The following is a 23,624-nucleotide window of genomic DNA, read 5'->3' on the forward strand; positions in this document are numbered from 1 at the left end:
ATGCAACTTGTGAAGAAGTCCCCAGGTGTGACATTGCAGGAGAACAAGATGATCTTCTGACATTTAAAGTTTCTGTTATACAGAAATAAAGGAGACACATGAAAAATGGGGAAAATACATTTTTAATCCAGAAATATATACATATGCATTTACAGGTCCTGAGTCAATTCTTCTTTTAACATAGATTTATTGTTAGAGCAAGAAGCTCCAGCGGAATGAAAATACTCCTAGTATGCACTTTCAAAACCAGTTAGAAATATAAAATAATGATATGAGAAAGCATGTTGCCTAAAAGACAGTAGTGAAAAACAGTAGGTAATTTAGCAGAATTATTGCTAAATATTTTAGTGGTCAAGAATATTTATTCTCAAAATCCAAAACTTAACCAGTAAATGTGGGAGCAGTAAAGATTTTTTTAAATGATGTGCAAGGGCTGTGCCAGATTTCTTCCTTTTGAAAAGGAAGTACCAGGAATACACCTACTAAAGGCAAGCTGCTCAGGAGAAGGTGAAGGAGCCAGAAAAAACACCTCCTCACTCTGGTTCATCAAATAAGATGAAGGTTTCACAGCCAGCATTGAGAGGCCTGGCACAAAAGAGGACCCAGGAAACACCAAGTGGTTGATGATGTGGGAAGAAATTAAAAACTGAAAGAAGACAGAACATAAAGGAATGTGACTCAGAGAAGGGAGAGCACAAGCAGTGGTGGTCCTCGGGAAACCTAAAAGATTATGTATGAAGCATATATTTCGCAGACAGTGCATCCAGATCTCATGGTGGGGAAAGAAGATAATATGATCCACACAACTTAGTCATATAGTAATTTCTGACTGGGAGTTCTAGATCATTATTAGTCCTCAAAGTGTGCATTGGGTAGGGGTATGGGGAGAAGAGATGGTAAAGGGAGATGGGTCTTGAATCTATTTTTAGAATTTCAAAAATCTAAATGGATATATATATATATTTGTCTACAGAAAGGATAATTGGGAAAATTGACCTGTCAACTTCCTTGATGGCTGGAATTTTATCAATTTAACATGAATGCTTTCACAATGGATAATTTCACTGACTGGCAGCTGGCTCTGCCCAGACATCCACATGGCGGATTCCCTCATCTGATGAGTCTTTCTCAATGAAATCCAGGCACCCACCTTATTTAATGTAGCATTCCACCTTTTCCTTACATTTCCCAGCGCCGTCACTCGGCTTAACCATTTGCGTACTTCCCACACTTGTCACTTTGTAGTACACTAGGTAAATATTTAGTTATTATGTGTTTATTGTCTGTCTCTCTCAGATAAAGTATAATCTCCACAAGGCCAAGGACCTTTTCTGTTTTCTTCCGCTGTAATAAATGAGGCACCCACATCAGTGCCTTGGAACCTAGTAGAGCTTAGGTGGTTCTAAAGTGCTTCCTGGATGAAGTGTCTAAATTGAGTCTTGCAGAGGGAGAAGGGTAGTCTCAACAGAGGAAACTAAACGCTAGCAGAAGAATAAGAGAGTATGACATTGTGTGCACTCAGGGAACTCCATATATTTAGAGCAGATAAAGCAGCAACAGCCAAGGTGGACAGATATCAGGTCACAAAGACCACTGTATGGTGTCCTAAGCATCTGAGACTTATCCAGTAATAGGTGCTGGGAAGCCAGTGAAGAGCTGGACAAGGTCAGCATGGGGTGGGGGATGACTGTTAGATTTACATTTTTGTTTTTTACAATATTGTCAGGTCTCTTAGATTCATAAAAAACAAACCTAGAGTCTGAGAAAGCCGCACAGGACTGGAGAATCTATTTTCCTTCCTCACCACATTAAACTCCAGCACTTCATAAAACAATCTGCTCTGCACAGCATGTTGACAGGGAATGTCTCATGGACTCCTTTGATATGCCAAGGTAGAGAAGTACAGGAGGCAAGCATGGGCAGGTGGGAACCACACCACCTAAGTAAAAAATGCGGGTCTCCAGCCCTGATGCCAACACACCACCCAAATATCCTAGAGAACGGGATACATTTAATACTATCTGTTCATACTCTATTTTGCAAACTTAATTTTGTTATTCAATTTGTCCTATTTCAATTATATTTAATTGCATGTCAGTTATGGGCTTAACTTTCAACAGCATTACATATATAATCATTTCACCACCCTTTACCTCTCAATTAGACAAAAAGAAAACCAGCATTTCCTAACCACCTGGTGAACGTTAATGATAAGATAATTAGACTCCAACAGAGTTGTTTTGTATACAGAGCTACAAAGTAGCATTCAGCTTTAGGTTCAATATCACATGACATATATGGTCTGCCTTAAATAACATAATCTAATTGGAATTTTTTCTATTTTAATGACTTTATATTTTCATTCAAAACAATTCTGTTATCAGGCAATAGCAAGTATTGGCGAGGATGTGAAAAATTTAGAACCCTCATACACTGCTGGTAGAATGATAAATAAAATGGTACAGCCACTTTGAAAAACAACCTGGCAATTCCTTAAAATGTTAAACATAGAGTTACCATATGATCGGGCAAGTCCACTCCTAGGTGTATACCCAAGAGAAACGAAACTCTATGTCCACATAGAAACTTGTACACAAATGTTCACAGCAATGTTATTCATAATAGCCAAAATGTGGGCACAACCTAAAACATCCATCAATTGGTGAATGGATGAACAAAATGTTGTATATCCATACAATGGAATCTTATTCAGCAATGAAATGAATGAAATACTGATACATGATACAACATGGGTGAATCTGGAAAACATTATGCTAAGTGAAAGAAGCCAGACACAAAAGCCTGTTACTAAGAAACGCCCAAATAGGTAAGTGTAAAGAGACAGAAAGTAGATTAGTGGTTCCTTAAGGCTGAGAGATAGGGGGAGAAATAGGGAATTGATTGTTCATAAGCATGAGGTTTCTTTTGGGGATAATGCAAATGTTCTAAAACTGGACTGTCATGATGGTCGTATGACTCTGGGAATATACTAAAAGCCACTGTGCTGTACACTTCAATGGAGTGAACTTTATGTTATGTTATCTCAAAATTGTTATTAAAATAATAATTCTGTTCTTTCTCTCAAAGAAGTGTTCTAGGTAACGTGTTTATTTTCTAACCTCCATCCCCACCCACCTGCAAAGTAATGGCTCATCCCACACGGTTAGTATGTTCCGACCTCAGTGTTTCCAGAGTATTTTGTATTCCTCTAACACAGCTCGTCCTGATGTATTGTCAGTTCTTCCAAGGTAAGGCTCATGTCTTAATCATTTGAAATTCTCCCCAATGCCTGCCTAGCCATATATAGAAAGCACTCAATATATGCTTGAGAAATAGACAATATAATAAGGAATGCTTTCAGAATGAAATGCCATGTAGGAGCTCAAACTACGGCCAAGCAGAATATACCAAAGTCTCCCAAATCTGATTATCCTAAATTGGAATCATTATCAGATTCCACTTAGCTTTGGATTATTTGAACTATCTACTTTACAAATTATTGGTAATTTTTGGATGCAAAGTTAGTTTTTTCCTAGCATCTATCAGCTAGTAAGTACTAAGTATTTCAGTTTGCTGTTGATCATTTTATTAATAGCAAATATTCTTTCTCTCCCTAGATAAACAAGGAACTTATCTCACTGAAGAAGTGGTGTGGGCTCATGCCATCTTCCCCCTTTTTACCACATCCTAATCCATCAGGTAACTGCATAGGGCACAGTTTCAAATAGTTTCAAAAACAACTGCAGTCATTAGATTGAAGGTTATATCCATTCTCACTATTGTGTATCAAACCCATGTAAAATTACTGGCTTAAAACAATGACAATTCATTTTTCGTGATTCTGTGGGTTGGCAGTTTGAGCATTTCTTCTGCTGGTGCCACCAGAGATTACTCCCGAGGCTGTAGTCCTCTGTGGCTTGAATGGAGTTGGAAGTCCAAGATGGCCTCACTCACACATCTAGAAATTATTACTGACTATTGGCTGGAGCGCCCCAGTTTCTCTCTATATGGTCTCAAATTGCCTAGGAGGCTGGACTGGGCTTCCTCACAGCGTGATGATTAGTGTTCCCAACGGGCAGTGAAAGCTACAAGATCTCTTATGGCAAAGGCTCTACAATAGCTCTGTCCAATGAAACGTTCTGCGACGGTAGAAATGTTTTAACACTGTGCTGTCCAATACGGTAACCACAAGTTTCTTGTGGCTACTTTGAACTTGAAATATGACTAGTACAACTGGGGAACTAAACTTTAAATTTTACCTAATTGTAATTGATTTAAGTATAAACGGTCACATGTGGCTAAGAGTTATGTTAGATGGTGCAGCTCCAGAATTCACACATTACTTCCGCCACATTCTATTGTTTGAAGCAAGTCAGGAGGCCAACGCGAGTTCAAGAGAATGGAGAAATATACTGACTTTCTTAATGAGAGGAACAGCAGTGATCCTCTGCATAGGGGCTTATATATAGACGCATGGTTCATTATTATTACAATCCACAGCATGGGATAAGGGGGAAAGACAAGGTTAGGGTAGGCAAGGGGGTTGGTAATATTGTACATAAGTACAAAGGCATCTCAAAGACAGCGGTATGTGAAGAAAGAGCTGAAGAAACTGAGAGAGGCAGCCATAAGAATATTCGGTCACAGAGCTATCCAGTCAGAGGGAATTGCGAGTCCAAAGGTCCCTGGGGACTGCTTGCCCAGCTCTACTGGCTGGCACTGTCAGAACCGAGGGAGTGGAGGATGACGGGGCCTACTTCTGTCAAAATATTTTATAGCATGAAAGTTACAAGGAAAAAAAAGTGTTCGTGGTTGATGGGAGAGACACCTAGTAACCACACACTTCTTGATAGAGAAGACATGTCGCTACCTTGCTGACTCAAGCCTTTGCTATCAACCTAAAAGTATTCTGTGTGGCAGCCTGTCACAAAGCTTATGCATTTTCCATTCTAGTACCTGGGTGGAAAGAGCCTCAATCCTCCTCCCAGACAAACGCATGTCAAATGAAGCTGTGGTCTACAATATAAGCAGTAGACTAGAATCCGCTGAACCAGGAAGAAGACATAAAACGATTAAAAAAAAAAAAATTGAAATTGTATTTTAAAAGTCGTGGGCTGCAAGATGTTTAATATAAAAAAGAGAATACAGTCTCAGGTACCTTACGAATAATACATGGAGAGCAACATGATTGTCCCGCAGCCATAAGAAAACATTGAAATTTTCTCTCATTCTAAGGCAGCGTGCGAGTGTATAGTAAGATTTTTCCAACAAAATCTCCACCAAAATAACAATTCCAAAACATATATTAAATTCATACAATCTATAAGGAAACAGGCCAGACCAAAGAGAAGACAGCAATTAATAAGCTGTGATGCCAACTCTTAAGGAACTTTCAGTAGCCTAAGAGGAGAGAATGATGTTAGCAAGGACCCAGAAAGTGCCACAAACCTCTGAGAGAGGTGTAAGCAAGGCACTGGGGAGTGGGGTGGAGGGCGTGCTCTTTGCAAGCAACCTGCTCAAAAATACGTGAACCACCTGTGTGTTTAAAATGAAATTGGAATTAGATTAACGGTAATTAGGGGGAAGCAATTCACATAAATAGAATAAACAGGTAAGGTAATCGAGTCTCTCACTGTTTGCCTTATGTAGCTTCTGCATGCTCATTTACACCAAACGAAGTCCCAGAATGTCAGATTAATGAAAACCTGATTTTAATATCAAAATTTAACTACTAAAATTACAGGTTTCATTCCCCACGATTTCTACGAGCCCAGCCTTTAGCAGAGCCCATCTTTCCTCCCACTTCTCTGCCCCTTTCAAACTCAGGGTGCTGCCTGGTAGCTACTGGTGTTCCTGTCTCTGCCAGGCAGCAGAGTAAATCGTCCCTTATTCTACTATAAGAGCCTAAAGAGCGGTTCTCAATGATCCTCCGGTAATGGCCTGGGAACGTTTCTCCCAACCTGCTATAATTCAGTGGGAAGAGCAGAGGATTAAGGGATAAGGAGGTATAAAGAAGTGACTGGCCTGGCTTCAGTCAGAAAGACTCACAAGTCAATCAGCTGCTCTCCATTTTCATCGTGAACATAGCATCAGCTCACTGTAATGGCTGAAGTGCTGCCAAGCAAATGGCAGTGATATCGGTTATTCCTGGCAGCACTGACGTGGACAGGATCCTGCAAGTCTCTTAATATAAAGGCAGGGTGTGAGAGAACCTGGAGGAAGGAGGGGAATTCATGCCCCTTCTTCTGTCCTAAAATGGCAGCCTGTCATACTGGACAGAGATAAGGGGGAAAGAAACGCAAACATGTGGGTGTGCACGAAATCCTGTCATCCCTCTTCTTTAAATCACAACTATCTCCTCTCCTTTCTTTAGTCTAAAGCCAGCACCGAAATCGTCTATATACCAAGTGCCAGAGTTCACTGGGATGCACTTTTCTTAAAGTTTTCTAGATCATAATATTAAAATTATAGATAAATCAGATCCTTTGCTCGCCTGCCTAAAATCCCTCAATGGCTTTCTGTTGCACTTAGAACAAATTCCAAATTCCCAACCAAGATCTGGACCTTTCTTGCTCTTCAACTTCAGCTACTAACACGTCTTAATTTCCAATCTCAAAGTCTTTATTTCCATTCCTAGAATATGCCAAGCTTTTCCTGCCTCACAGCCTTGAAAATTCAGAAAGCTTTTGCTTCACATCTTCAGTGGGTGGCTCCTCATTATTTAGATCACAGTAGTCAATATATCTGTTGGGTGAATGAATGAATGAAAAAATTAGTAAATGGACTCGAAATAAAATGTGGGAATCAAGGAAGGCCACTCCAGGGGCAGGGGTGTAGCTAACACAAAGCTGGTCTGCAGAAGAAATCAGCACGAAAACAACTTGGAGCATTAGAGCGGAGAAGTAGTCACCTCCTCACAGCTCTTCATAGAAAAAGTTATTTCTCAAGACACAATATCTGTGTGCTTTCTTAGCAACCTCACTGACCCTCACTGGTCAAAGTCAAAGACATCCAGTAGGGTCATCCTTCCTGACCCTGACAGACCCAGCTCCAACACCCACTTCACCATAGTATAAACATCACCTGGCTCTCATGCAAAGCCAGCCCTCTCTCCTCTGCACCTCTACAGTTCCTGGTATCTGCGTTGCTAGAGCACTCGCCACAAGTGCCTGCCCTGGCCTCTTTGCAGACTTGACTCCTATACCATACTGAACTGTCTCAGAGGACTCACATCTGTGCCCCAGATGGTACACTGGAAACTCTATGAACTTGTGTATGAAAGAATAAGGAGACATTTAAAAAATTGTTTTGTGGTGTAGTAAAATCAGATAGAGATTTGCAGCCCAAATTCTTGTGTTACAGTCTAGTGCACACCATGCAGATGCATCCTTATCCACCATGAGCCCTTGGCTTTGCCCCATAACTTCTCTAAATGTTAATAGCAAAATCTCTCTTTCTACTTAACTGCACCAGTGAGAGTGAATATGAACATATTTTGAAACTATTCAATGACGTAGCCACTATTAAAACATGCTTATCTAAAGTCTTACCATCATTCTCAGCTCTTCTCTGAGACTGAATTTTTTTCCTCAGCCTCTATTCACTTTTACTCGTAAAAGAAAGTTCTATCTATAAAGCTGTTTTATCTACAGCTTTGGATGACCAATACCCGTACCCAAACCGAGATTGGTAGGAACAACTGGATTTAACTCTTCTAAGGGATAAATTATTTAATTAAAACAAAAATGGAATTATGTGCTCCTCCAAGATTAAGCCAAAATGTTTGGTAAGCATAAAACTGTTGTAAGCCTCTTATGTCACTTTAAATATTTAGTGAACCACTTTGTTCTAGAATAAAGTAGTAATGTAAATCTCTGTGATGGTAAAAATGGTTAGCCAGATTACATCACACACAAATTTCATATAAATACCAAATTTCTTAAAGTAATTAGTTCAACAAACAATGGACAACTTTTCCCCTTATCCTTCAAGGCACAACTAAATCAAACACATCCAACCATTTCTACTCTTCCTTCTCTTTGGGAGAGAAACTTGAATCAGACATCTGACATCCTAAAACTGCTCTCTAAATTCCCATACTGACATAAAATACCAGGATTTTAACGCAGAAAATAGAGTCACAAAAAAGAGGGACAAAAATGAGAAATCACAGGCTAGAGTACAGTGAAACTTCACTTTTATACGTTGCTGGAGGCAGAAAACTGGTTCAATCATTTGGGAAAGTAGGTTGGCGATATATCAAGAGTCATTACTATGTTCATATTGTGTGAAACAAGAATTTCACCTTTGGGAATATATCCTAAGAAAATGATCCAGAAAAAGCTTTAAACTCAAAGTTTTCATTATAACATTATTTATGATTAATAAAAATGGAAACCAACTTAAATACTTAACACCTGGAAAATATTTAGGTTCGCTAAGGTACGGCTACACTAGGGACCATTATGTAACCTTGAAAAATTATTGTAATAATGACTATATAGCAACATGAAGAATTAGGCATGACATACATGACAGGATAAAAACTATCTACCCTATTGTGTGAAAGATAAATATGCAAAAAGGAAATAATGCCAAATGAAAATGCTTGTGTTACAGTAGTAAAATTATGGCCAGTTCTTTATTTTATAAAATATTACTTTCATAATTAAAAATTATACTTCTAAGAAAGGAATGAAATCAAGTTCATTTATCATTGAACGACTTACTACTTTTTAAAAACAGCATTACTAAAAATTGCGAATATAACTTAGACACATACTTTTACGACCTATAACAATCATAACACTTTTCCTTATGTTTTACTCGGTAACCTCTCTGAAGCTAGATTTATTTATAAAATGTAATACATCACAACATAGTTACTGAATGAGGGATTCCATATGCTTAAGCTATTCTCTATATTTGTTAGGAATCTTAACTCATCTAGCTTTCAAGGTATCAAATTTCTACATAAGAGAAACAAATACTGGGAGAATCTGGCAGTATTCAGCACAAAAGAGTAAAATAATAAGCTATATCTTAAATGCTATCATTTGATCAAAGTTATCCCAATTCTTTCTCCTCTTACAAAAATTTTTCCAACTATTGTTTTGAATAATTTAGGTAGGATTAAGACAGGAAAAAGATAACCTCTTAACTGACTATAATATTAAAGCATAAAGTATAATGGTGTTGATTAATTTTCTTTCAACTTCAAGTATGTCATGTAATTGAAATTATGTCTAGCTCCTGAGAAAGATAGTTGCTTATTTTTCTGTCAGCTATTATCTTTATTAAAGATTAAGCTATTTAAAGTAGAAATATCAAAATGTAATATTTTTTCAAACATGAATAAGTAAAAAGGGATTATAGAGAGATAAAGAGAAACAGGAACATTCATACCAATGGACGTGTTATCTTTGGGTATATTTCATTCACTCAACATTCAACAAATATTTCTTGAGCATCTAGACTGCCAGGCACACACAAAGAGACAGTAGAAAATAAATAAGTAATTATGTTAGAAGACAATAAATGTTATAGAAATGGAAAAAATAGAACAGGGTAAATGAGATTATGAATGCTGGGAAGGGGGTTTCAATGCAAATAGAGAAATGTGGGTAGGCTTCATTGGGAAGGTGCCATAGAGCAAACATTTGAAAACAGTTAACCATGTGGATATCAGGGAAAGAGAATTCTGGGCATAGAAAGCAGCATGGAGCAGTGACTGAAGGCACATCAAGAGACCAGAGTGGCTGAAGCCAGTGTATAAGAGAGAAAATAGTAAAAATGAGGTGAGCAAGGTGTGAATGAGGGGCGAGTCAGATCCTTTAGGGTCTTAAAAACCATTCTGTGGCTTTTATTCTGAATTAGATGGGAAGCCTACTACAGTATTTTGATTTATCTGAACATAAATAACAGACCGATAATTGCAGCCCTGAAGAGCTCATAAGAGGGAATCAGAATCAGATTCTATATTTTGAACATAGAACCAACAAGATTTCCTAACAGACTGAATATGAGAAAAAGACAATATTGAAGTGATTTTTATTTTTTACCTAGCAACTTGAATAGAATTATATCAATTGATATGGGGGAAGTCTGGGTAGAAAAAGATTGAAGGGCAAGTTCAGGAATTCGGTTTGGACACATTAAGTTAGAGATGTCTATTAGAGTCCTAAATAGAGATGACATGTAAACAGATATAAATTTGGGAGTGGTTGGCATATATCTAATACCAGAAGACCAGATGGGTTCAGAACAAAATGGTTATAGAGGAGCTGGCATGGCCTGACCCATGGTGCATCCTAATTTTAGGAGGTTGAGGGAAAAAGGAGGAACCAGCAAAGGAGACTGAGAAGGAACTACTAATGAGATAAGAAAATCAGGATAGAGTAGTGACCAAAAAGTCAAATAAAGAGACAGAACTGTTAATGAGTCAACAGGAAAGGGAGTCCCGAAAATAAACCAATAATTACAACTCAGCCAACACTAACAAACAGACATGACAAGGTACAATGAAGGGCATGTAAAGAAGAGAGGGAGCTTAGTTAGGATGGTCTACTTATCTGAGGAGAAAGAGAGTGCTTAAAGTAAGTTTTAAGAGGATTTCATTATTGTAAAAGTATTATTTTATGTATGTCAAGGCATATACATTAATGTTTTCCTTCTTGAGGCAAGCAGTCCTGGCTGTATAATCTGCAGAGCCCCGTGCAAAGTGAAATTGCAGAGCCCTTTGTCCGACAGTACTCAGAGTTTCAAGATGGCAGCAGCAGAGCATTGAACCAAGTGCAGGGCCCTGCTGAGAGCCAGGCCCTCTGTGTGATCGTGACTGCACGGGGCACACACCCATGAGGCTGACTGTAGATGCAGGACATGCGCCCTGTAACAAACAGAAGTATTGCTAGTACAGCAGGCTTCCTCAGCTTTTGGTTTCAAAAACACATCGCTTATTGGAGAATACAAGCAGAAAAAAATAAATGATACAAATATACAGAGAATCTGTTAGAATGTAATTTGCTTTTTCCCCCAATTTTGCTTCCAAAGCTAAATCAGCAAATATGGGTGAAATTATTATAGTATGACAGCAAAAAAGGGCAGAAGAGTCATTAAATTTGATAGCACTAATAAAACGACATGAAAAAGGGAAAACAGGCTTACTGTTCATTGGTATGCAGATGGAATTAAAAAAAAAAGTCTCCTTCATAGTGCTTAAGAAGTTTTGGTTATATTCCTAAATGAACATTTAATATATAAATTTATTTTTGGTTCCATCCCATTGACATAAAAAAATGATGCCTGAATCAGAATACCAAGCATGAATACTGAAACTAAGACAGAAGTCTTCCAGCTTCTCAGAGTAGTAATACAGCATTCTTCCCAAAACTTTAAAATATATGCACACATAAATGTATTTCTTCATCCAGCAAATACATTCAGTATTTACTATCAAGCACTGTGTCAGGGGCTGAGCTTGCATTTTCTTCCTCTTTCAGCTTGTTTCTGTATAAAATCAAAAAGGGAGATCAGCAACAACTCCTGCTCTATTTCCATGGCTAATTTGGAGGTTATTCCTGCCAAAAGTTTTGATAAAAATCTGAAGCGAATGCTTACCCCACAGTCTCTTTCTAGCTCAAAGGCTTCTTGCTTTGTGGAGCTTTACACAATCTTCCTAAGTACAAATAATCATGATTCATCTGTGCCTCCCTGGCTTGTGTTCATGCTCATGTTACAATGCTTTTGATATCTACTGTCACCTGTTTTCAAGCCCCTCTCTGCTGCTAGATGGCAAAATATGTGACAGCAAAATAGTCATAAACTGATACATGTCCAGTACCTAGCAAAGTATGTGACAAACATCAGGTGCAACATAGAAGTTTCCCGAATGAAGAAATGAACTGTTAAATAAATGAAATTGTCTCTGAGCTAAATATGTCCAGAGGCAGTTCACTAGGAATGGGTTGAATAAAGGAGTAGGCTGTATTGCTTGGCTTTACAGACCTCTGTTTCTTGATCACATTTGTGGTCTACTCTTAATATTACCACCAGAGAGTGATACCTATTAATAGCTGCCTTGCTTCTCCCTCTAAGTTAGATGAACCCTTAGGGGTGAGGCTCACTTAGAAACTGCCACTTCAGGTCTGGACACAAGTAACAGCTTTACCAACAGACCTTAGGCAGCTGTGCATATGATATTTGATAAGAAGGAAGTCAAGATAGGTGTCAAAGTAGGAGGAGAACTTGGAAAGTAATTTTAAGCAATTTTAGCAAAAGGCCAATTCTCCACTTTAGGTAGCCTCATAATACAGCAAGACTTTGGAAATACAGACCTTGGAAATACAGTTTGCAGGGGGAGTTTCAGATTGCTTTGGTAGCGGAAAAAAACCTATACACACAGACTAAATTTTATGATGGGGTGTTGCTGTTTTAAAGATAGTGTTCAAATTTATTTTAATAAGTAAATGTGCTAATGTATCTTGGCAATTCCATTTAAGCCCTAATGTCATGACTCATATAATGAGATTTGAATATAGGAGTTACACTAGATTAAGCAAAGGACAGAATAGCCCTGAGGACATGGACAAACTTACAAGAAATTATATCTGAGTTACATGCTTTAATAATTATTCTTGGTGATTTCCTTTTCTAAAACTCAAATATTCATTCTATTGGAGAAAGTGTGTTAGAGCTCTGATAACTGTCCCTATATAACTTAATATTTACACTGGTATGAAAATGAAGTGAAAGCTGAATAGGAAAATCTGCATCCAAAATTTTATCAAATCTTAAAGTATTTCACTGAATTAATCTATAATGTTATAAAAATACACTACATAAATTATAGGTACTTTCCAAGTAATTGTTGATTGAATGATAATCTCACATTCTCAAAAGTGAAGTTACATATGTGACCTCATTTTCTATAAAACTTTTAAAATGATACTAAAAATTCAAGTCATTAGATGGGAAAATTCAACTTTATCCATTTATTCTAAAACAGTCATCAAAATTATATATTTTAAAGCAGTAATTTACTTTGACATTTGAGAGAATTAAATATGTACTCAGATGAGAAAAAATAATATGATTGTGTCATCTGCAAACTGATATTTATAAAGATTGGAAGGTGAAACCTGTCTAATTTAACAAGATAATCCTAGATAGTAATGGGGGCCACTTCTTCTGGGCTGTTCTAGATGGTAAATAACAGGTATTAATGTGCTTTGATTTACTTAAAACAACTCAGATAGCCTAGACAGTTTAAACAAAAGAAAAAAATGATCAAAACTATCAAGACAGATTTTCGGCTATTATGGAAGTTGATATTAGTCACTGTTTTCTTAGTGTTTACTGTGTGCCAGGCCCCATGCCAAATACTTTACTGTCAGGGCCCTTTGCCTATTATTATTATTATTATTATTATTATTATTATTATTATTACTATTATTATTTTTATGAGTATGCCTATGTGTATGTGTTGTTAAAGTACTAAACAAAGTATTATTATTATTGTTGCTGAAAATATAATTTTCTGAGTCACTGGTTAAAACATCCAAGAAAGTATAAGCATTTAATTAAGGGGCCAAAATACATTGATGTTTCATGAATCAGTTTCTGAGACATTTACATCTGAAGGAAAAGATGCCAACCTGTGAGTCACTTATTTCAGTGTGTAAGAGAGATTTTGAGCAGAAACTTTGCTAGGGGGCTTTCTGCTGACTCATCACCCAGGATGGCTACAGTTTTCCAGTAGCATCCACCCTACTAACTACTTTGCTTCTCTGCTTTGTTTCTGGTCTATAGAATGTCGTATTTTGGAACCCAATTTTGCCATATTTGGTTTTCTGAGTTTTTTTAAATAATTTTATCTATAATTGCTAGATGCTTTGAAGCATGACCTTACAGTATCATTCTAACTAGAAGTCTCAGAGCCATCACTTAAACATTTACATGTATAATAGTCCTTCTGGATACAGCTACAAGCACAGAGCATTTAGGTATAGAAATTAAAATATGTCACTGAAGTTCAGAGACCGTACCTCATTATCCTTTGTATATTCAGCATCAATTTCAACATAGAAGGCATTCAGTGAATAGTGTTGGATGGATGGACAATGAAATAATTGGCACTGCCATTATCAAATTACAGTTAAGAAAAAGTAGTATCAAATCACTGATGTGCATATAAAGGACTAGAATATAGAAATATATATGAAAATCAGAAAATTTTGAGACTATGAGAGTTCCCATAAACTAAACCCTATGTACCTAAGTTAACTGCACACATTAATCTGAGATACCAGAAGCTCTTACCTGTGATGGTGAAAGCAGCCTACACCCAGGACAAAGTCATAAATGCAAATGTAAGATAACATATTAATTGTGTTCTTCACTTATAAATTATAGTATCATGCAAATATTGCCTTTAAAAGTAATTAGATTCATGGTTAAACATTTGTAATTCGTCTATTAATCTTTGATAAGTTAACTAAAGGCACTGCATGCAGATAATATGTCTTATGGGCTTGGCTTTTCCATGATAAGCTGTCTTCTTTGATTAAGAATAAGAAGTAAATCATCTTCCTATTTAGACTCACATCTCATCCTATATAAATTCTCAAAAATATTGTTATTTCAATGACTTCATCCCATTTCCTGAGTAGTCTAAGTTATCTTTTAACCTATCATCAGGCTATTAAAATAATAAATGCAAATTATGATATCAAAACTTACAGTGCCTAAACAGAATGAATCTATGAAAAAAATACAAAAGGCAAAATGGAGCAACTAAAATTTAAAAAAATACTAGAAAATATAAGTCCTAGTTTAACTCCAACAGCTATTGCTACTGAGCACTTCCTATATGTACTATGCTAAGTGGTTTATATATGATGGTCAGAAACAGGACTAAAGAGATTGGACAATATGTCTCTAAGTCTAGATCGTAGAGCTAGTGAGTGGAGAATGTGAGAACTGAAACTGAGTCTAAGGCCATGTGCTAAGTTCGATAACTCTGTACAGAAAGACTCAACGTGAGGTGTCTGAGAATAGAGGATAGTACACAACTATTAAAATGAGAAAAGCCCCCAAGAAGTTTCAGTCAACTTGAATAAGTGTTATTAAATCACTGATGCACATATAAAAGACTAGACTATAGAACTATATATGAGAATCAGAAGACTTTGAGAATATAAAAGTTCCCATAAACCAATCTCTATGTACCCAAGGTGACTGCACACATTAATCTGAGATGCCAGAAAGTGCTGAGGATATAGGTTAGTCAGATGTTTACTTGTAATTATTTTATTCAAATTCTTTACATAACTCTGATATCAGAGTTTACATCCCTGGAAGCAACTTTTGAGTCACCTAATAGCTGTCTAGCATGCAGTAAACTTCACATTCACCTAAGGTGCTTTTTACTTCATATATAATGATGTCACTGGAAATTTTAATGTAAAACTAAAGTGTCTATTCATGTAACACTGGCATAGTGGTTTTCAGATGCATCTTGTAGATGTGTACTTGTCTTGTTCACAACAGAAGGACATAGCGCTTTTTAAATTGATCTTCAAAGACTTGTATATAATAACATTCAAGATTTACATTTATGAGATCATATGTCCTGGAATAATTAACAAATCAGTATTAAATGTCTTTGTCTCCTTAAAAAATTTTTTTTATCTAGTGATTCCTAGACATTATAATTTAACATTGAGTTCCCTAAATAGTACTATGTTGTTCAAAATAAAGTAATTCAGACAGGTACCTACCTGTAAGATGAGAGAATGAGTTAGAAATCAAATCCAAAGTCCCCACTCTTTCTATGGAAGAATTTTAGGAATAATATATCTTGCCTAATATTTGTATCCAGTCATTTACAAGTTTATTTTGATTGATTCTAGCTATATACTTTTAAGCTCTAAAGCAAGAGTGATTTTTTAAAGATTTTTTAAACTTTATTATGACAAAGATCTAAAATAGCAAGAAGTCAGAAAAAACTAGTGTTTATAATAATAGACAAAACTTAAAAAAAAAGACACCTAAATTGAACTCCAAACGTATTTGTGGAAAATTAGTTTAAAAATGATTTTATGTTCTGTTTAAAGCTACATCATGTTATAATTGAAATTCTATAATCCCCTAAAGAAAAAAGATTAGGAATAAACGCGTACATGAACTGAAAGCATGCTTGAATTATAACCAAGGGATCAAAGTTGGGGTTTAGTGAAATGGATGGTCAGGCAAATAACCAGAGATTTGGGATAGCAATGTGCAAGTCACAGCTCAGCCACAATCCATGTGGGAAAGGATTTCTCATAGCACAGAGAAGAAAGAGAAGCTGTAAATTTGGGAATGGCAAACAAGCTCTCTCCCCTAACTATAAGTTCCATGCAGATAGGAGCTGTGTTTGTTTTCTGCACCAGTGTTCCCCTGGAGTCTTAGAAATTGTCAGACACATACTAGGTAAATGATAAGTCTTTGAAGTGAGAGAGGGAGAGAAGGATGAAATCTTGGATTTCATTAAACCACACGATGTCTCCCATTTCCTTTCACTATAAAAACAGGGATTGGGCTAAATTATTTCTTGGGTCCCTTTCAGTTCTAATAATTGATCATTTTAAGTTGCACATATACATATATACTAAATAAAGACTTCTCCTGATAAAAAAGAATCTTAAGGCAAAGAGAAAAGAGATCTCCAAGGACAAAGGAAAGAGAAAGCTGTCTAAAACACAAAGAAACCACAGTACACCCACTAGAGATTTTGATTTTAAGACTGAGGATAAATTAGAGAATAATGTTTAAGTGAGAATATTGGCAAGGCTGAGATTCAACTACAGTTAAGACTATTCAATGATTATGATTCATCCTCATTGTAATAATTTATATAAGTTAGAAATATTACTCGAGAGTTAGAAAAGAGTTGCTTTTGACAAAATGTGACTATAGTTAGAAATAGGGTCCTCAAAAAGATATTTAAGCTAAAATAAGGGTATTAAGGTGGACCCTCATCCAGTATGACTGGTGTTTTTAAAAGAGGGAATTTTGAGCAGATTTAAGGCACAGATACTCAGAAGAAAGACCACATGAAAACACAGAAGATGGCAGTCTACAAGGCAAGGAGAGAAATCAATGGTACCAACACCTTGATCTTGGACTTCTAGCCTCCAAAATTGCGAAAAAATAAATTTTTGTTGTTTAAACCACCTAGCCTATGGACCTAGCAAACTCGTGTATCCCTCCACAAACTTTAATCTAAAATCTAATCCATATTTATTTCTCTTAGCATCTTAGCCTACTTAGTTCTCAAGGCTTTTGTCAACATATTAATATTAAGAAAGCCTACATTTTGGATCATTGATAAACGGGAAGGTAAACTATGTCTGACTAAAATAAAGCATCATATTCTAGAATCTATAATTAACATAAACCTCTACAAAAAGTCATTTCCAGGAAGAATGTAAGAATCAGATGAGAAACAACCCAGCTCATCCTCAGAAACTCAATCAGTATAATTCATACAAATCATTTAATACATAACTCACAAAGTTAAAGAACAGGCTATTAAATGTCAGTTCCTGACTTATTGATAAGGAACATCTGTCAGCAGTAGTTTGGATCATGCACAACATGCTAAGTGATGGCAATTGTGATAAAGACGCAAGAGTACGTAACCTGAAAAAAGTCTAAAATGAAGCACCAAGAAATTCAGAAAGCAGGAATAAACTACATCCAACCTATACTATTCCTTTCCCGTACCCCCAAACAAAGGTATTTGGGGTAGCTTTAAGACTCAAAGAATAAAAAGAACATGAAGAGGCTCTTATGTTAGCATTCCAAACTATGCCATTACTCTTCCTTCTAATAACCATTTGACATCAGCCTCTCTCTACTGTTCATGGTAACTGATCACTGACCTCAAGTGGGCCCTTCATGCCACCCGGTGATCTTGTTATGCATTTCTAGTGTTTTAACTCACCCACTTCTGGACTGCATTTTCTACCTTCTCTCAACTCAAAAGTTTTAAATTGCATGCCATTCTGAATAGTATGATGAAATCTCAAACCATCCAACTCCATCCCACCCGAGACATGAATCATCCCTTTGTCCAGTATATGCACACTGTAAACGCTGCCTGCCCATTACTCAGTTAGGAGCCATCTCAGTTTACAGATCGACTGTCATGGTATCACAGTGCTTATGTACAAGTAACCCTTATTTTACTTAATAATGGTCCCAAAGTATAAGAGTAGTGATGTTGGCAATTTGAATATGCCAAAGAGTGCTTCCTTTAAGTGAAAAGGTGAAAGTTCTTGACTTAATAAGCCATTTTATCATCTCACATCACCACAAGAAAGATGAGTACAGTGCAATAAAATATTTTGAGAGATACCAAATTCACCTAACTTTTATTACAGTATAGTTATAATTGTTCTATTTTATTAATTATTGTTGTTAATCTCTTATTGTACCTAATTTATAAATTAAATTTTATTATAGGTATGCATGTACAGGAAAAAATATTGTATAAACAGGGATTAGTACTATCCATGGTTTCACGTATCCAATGGGGGTCTTGGAATGTATCCTCCATGGATAAGGGGAAACTACTGTACTTGACCCCACATTCTCACTCTAGCTCCTGTCTGATTTCTGTTTCCGTTTTTGTAAAGATCCTTAAAAGAGTTATCTATACTTCCACTCACATTCTTTCTTAAATCTACTCCAATTAGGCTTCCAACTTTACCATGCCATTTAAATGACTCTTGTGCAGGTCAGCAACTGTCTTAGATGGTCAATTTTCTGACCTCATCTTATTCAACCTCTCAGCAACATTTGATCCTTGTGATTGGACCATACTCTATGAAACACTTTCTTTCTTTAGTATCCTAGACTCCCTTCTCCCCTCTTGGTTCTTGTATCATTTTGGCTCTGCCTTCTCAGTCTCATCTTTCCAATTTCTAAAGCTAGGACGCCTCAGAGCTCATGTCATGGAATTCTTGACACCCTAAGTGATCTCATCCAACTCCTTGACTAATATATATGCTCATAAGTTTGATCTAGTTCTGACCTTTCGATCAACTACAGACCTATGTATTCAACTGCCTAATAAACATTTTAGAGACACAAATTTGAGCTGAATAAAAATATACCTCAAACAAAGGTCTAAGTTCCGAAAAAGAAAACATAAAATGATCTTAAATACTATGGTCTTCATTTGCTATAAGACTTGAATCTATTTTATTTACTACTTCAAGTCCTTATTTTTTCACTTTCATTTACTATAAGCAAGATAGTTTGTAATTCCTTATGATCTATGACTTTTGAATTTAAGATTAACTTATAGCAAAAGAATTTCCCCAATGTAATTTATTAATTTCTTAAAATTTATTGGAAAATTAGATAAATGTCATGATTAGCTAAAAGCAACATTACACTTGAGATATCTGTAATGTTTGAAAAAATTTAGTTAAATATGAAGAGAAAAATTTATTTCAGACAAATGGAAGCCACGGATTCAATTTAAAGTAAGTGCCTAAATAATGACAATTAGAAGCAAGAGGTGAAAACGTGTGATAATTGGTTCAACTCAGATATTTATCTAGAATTTTATTTTCGGTACTTAGTTCACCAAAATCAAAATTCATTTAAAAAGGTACCCACCGTTTGCTGTCAACTTACTTTACAATGATCATATTGGAGCTGTAAGGCTGGGACATCTCCTCCAATAGGCATTTGTTTTTTAAGCTCTTCGTCTTTCATATTCAGCCATTTGATCAGTTCTTCTAAGGATGTTAGCAACCTGTTCCACTTCTCGGCACTGGCCTCCAAATGGGCCCTGTTGAGATATAATGCTAACCATATTTAGAAGTTTGAATTGTATCAGAAATATTATATATTTTCCTGTGTCCTAATAATTTTATATGACCAGCTGTAAGCAGTTATTTTGAATTCATCTGATATGTTGATAATATCTATCAAAATTTAAAATGTACACCTCCACACCACAAAGGCATAAATATGAGGCTTTCAAGAAGAATAATGTCCATGATATAATGTAAAATTGAAAAAACAAGTTTCAGTAGTCTATGTCTAGTATATAAGTACATTTAAAATACTTTTTCTCATTTCATCTGTATATATGAAGAGAGGGATAAAGAGAACAAATTATATGTATAGACAATGTTTAAAAAGTTATATACCAGCTGTGGTTACTACTGAGAACACAGTAAATACTTAATTTTTATGTAGTTTTGTACTACATGGAATATTTACAACAGGCCCATATTATTTTTTCATTCCCCCTAAAAGAGCTAATTTTTTAGGAAAGGAAATTATTGATGTCTTGATTTCTCTTATAACCAAATAAATTACTGAAGTAGAACATCACCAATATTTACCTCAAAAAGTCGGAAAATGATAAGGTATTACTTGGATAGAATACTATTTAGCTTAAGGCTGATTGAGGTCCAGTGACAAATGTCCACTGTGAATAAAAAAACAATGGAGCAAAAATCTTTGATTGAAGTACTTTATACTCTGATTTAAAGGTGAGGTGTTTGTTTCAATAATTATTTCTGGTTTTATCTCAGAAAAGTATCTTTGGATTCTTAAATTATGACCTTCATAATCAGAAAGCCATGCTTAAAATACATTTTTATGTGATGAAGGCTCCAATGAGAGCAAAAGCCCTTGAAAACAGAAATGTAAACAGAAGCACAAACTTGCTAGTTGTTCTTGTTAGCCTTGGATTTCATCCACTATCCAGTCTCAAGCCCACATCACATAGGCTGTATTTGAAAAGACAGGACTGTCAGAAACAATGGCAGAGACTCAAGGAATCGGCGTTTACTCAATCCTGCCTCACTCCAATGGATAGACTGTGAAAGTGGACTTAAGCACTAACCTGCATGAAATGGAATTACCTTGACCTTTCAGATTGAAAGGGGCAAAGCTGATAGAGACAGACGCAAGCCTTGTCATACAACAGCTTCCGAAGACTTACGACTTGGGGCAACCCAAGGGGCAAGAAACCTCTGCCGATCAGGTTTCGCATCCTCTCACATAACGCCCACCCTGACGTTGATCCATCTCCACAAATCTTCTCTTTTACTGAGCGAGACCAGGCACAACCACTACTGTCCCTCAGACCCAGCAGTAATGATTTCCTTTCTGGACACCTGATCTACTTGAGCCTCTGTCTTAAAGCTGATCGCACTGCTCTAGATCATTCAAACAAATAGTTCCCCGTTGATCACATTAGGAGGCACTCCCAACAATGGCATTCAACAATATCTTGTCTGTTTAAAAGTTCATAATGTTTTCAGAAGAATGACTATAAACCATTGATCCCTAGTTCATCTCTAATTCATAAAATAATGACCATAATCTCTTGGCTAAAAGAAAAAAAAAAAAATCAGAGTCTTGCATATCTCTAAAATACCATGAACCAGCATTCAGTCACATACAAAAAGGTCAATTGTCCTGCAATCTATTTCTGGTCCCATTATCAGCCAGCTAATAAAAAACAAACTAAAATTCTATTTTATTCAAAAGAGCTGGGTATGAAATAATAAATAATTTGTAAATACAAAAAGAAGTTTGAGGTATTTTATAACTCTTTGAGAATTATATTATTAAAAATATTTTATTTTCTTGCATTTACAATCTTCTATTCATTCTACAGGTACTATGACTGACCTCACTTTATAAAAATTATTTTTCTGAGTTATTTTTTGTTTATAGTTGTTTTTTAAAATAATTTTTCAATTACAGTTGACATACAATATTAGTTTCAGGTGTACAACTTAGTGATTAGACATTTATATACCTTACAAAGTGATCACTCCGACAGGTCTAGTACCCATCTGACACCATCCATAATTATTACATTATTGATCATATTCCCTATGCTGTACAAAATTGTTCTTTAATGAGTTCCAATTTTGCCTGAGCACTAGCTTTTCTGTGTTCATACAGATTAATTTTAGGCCAAATATGTAATTACCTATTTGTGATAAACGGTGGTTTTACTTGTCACAGAGCAGAACTAAACATGTTCAATTATATTAAAAGAAAACACTCTCCATCAATTATAAATGATTTTGCTGTAAGTTTGAGTAAACTGTTGCAATTTTTTTCCCAGTATTTTTAAATGTAAAAAAAAAAAAAAAAGACACTGAGAAATCAGAGAAGTCGGAGGTCCTTAGTCAATCAAGAAGTACTTGAGTGTCTCTATGTGCAAAACACTAACGTACACACTTTGACCTCTTATTTTAGATTAACTGATCCTACATCTTCAATGTCTATAGCTTAACTCTTTAATCAATAACTAAACCGGATATTCCTTAGAAATCCAGTAACACACTCATTGTATTAAAGAGCAAATATCTTTTTCAATCCAATTTACTCTTTTGACTGCACGGAAATAATGAAATTGATCATCGAAATGCATGGCATTCACCACCTAAAGAACTATTTATAAAGATGAAAAACTTTTTAAGAGAGATACTGAAGTGACTTTGAAATTTAAAAATAATAATAAAAAAGATAACATTGGTATATGTGCTTCTCAACATCTTTCTTTTTCCATAGGAAAAAAAACAAACAAACAAGCTGATCTAGCAGAATCTTTGCCTGGAAAATCTGTTCTGGTTATTTTCCAATAGATTACAACTACATGATTAGTGGATTACTACCATATGCCCAAATAAATGCATGCTTCCGTAGTAGCTTTCAGTGTTCCAGTTTCAATTTAATTCTTTCATCTTTCAAGATGAAAGGCAATGAGTTGAATGTTTTGCAAAAAGAAACCTTAAATTTGTGTGTGGTGTTAGCTGTACTTTCTCAATTTTATTCTAAACATTTTAAAGTTTACATTTCCCCCCCAAGACTTCATAACCAGTCATCAATCATGTTTTCAGAATCTTAACATATTTCTCTATTTGACACATATCCGTGGGCACTTACATTTGGGGTAACTGACTTATTATCCTAACTCTCACTAGCTTCAGGTTATTCTTTGGTTACCTAACATGAGCAAAATAATAGAAACTTTCATGGACTGTATTATCAACCTAGGATGATGTTTACTACACGATATGGTCTTTGAAAATTGCCTCTTTTACAACTGAATCATTTATTTTACAACTGTCTGAACATTTTTAAGTGAAAAATTATTTATAAAAATGTGCAAAAACTGGTTCGAAGGTAGACTCATAAAAATGATACTCCTTTGTCTAAATATAGTAGAAAAGAAAATATGGAAGGAACTACAGATCAATATTTATTTTAAACCACCAGAAGCCTCTACCTTTCAATGTTTCTCAAATAACTTTTTAGTCCTTCTCTTAGTGTACAGATATGAAAAAGAGAGGAAGGAGTATAAGTAAGGAGAGGCAGTTATTAAAAGGAAACCTAACAACAACTATAGTCCAAATAAGAAGAAACTTGCTGAGGAAGCCATGGTGAAAATTTAGAATCCAAACTAAAGTCCAAGCTTTTTCCACACTACATTTCTTTATCACGGGTAGGACTTAAGAGGGCAGACAGAAACTGCCCAGATATGTTTGTTGACATAACAAACAAAATAATGACCCAAATTAAGAGGAGCAAAG

At 35.7% G+C, this 23,624-nt stretch overlaps 1 protein-coding gene across 1 annotated transcript in view; it reads right to left on the bottom strand.

Annotated features, from left to right (window-relative positions):
• UTRN (utrophin) overlaps nucleotides 1-23,624 on the bottom strand; it is a 472,032-nt gene that overhangs the window by 118,333 nt on the left and 330,075 nt on the right. Inside the window, exon 52 of the mRNA XM_023528331.1 lies at nucleotides 19,690-19,846. Coding sequence (XP_023384099.1) covers nucleotides 19,690-19,846 — 157 coding nt within the window. The remainder of the gene's footprint in view (nucleotides 1-19,689; nucleotides 19,847-23,624) is intronic.

This window comes from Pteropus vampyrus, unplaced genomic scaffold (assembly GCF_000151845.1).
Source record: "Pteropus vampyrus isolate Shadow unplaced genomic scaffold, Pvam_2.0 Scaffold24, whole genome shotgun sequence".
Lineage (NCBI taxonomy): Eukaryota > Metazoa > Chordata > Mammalia > Chiroptera > Pteropodidae > Pteropus > Pteropus vampyrus.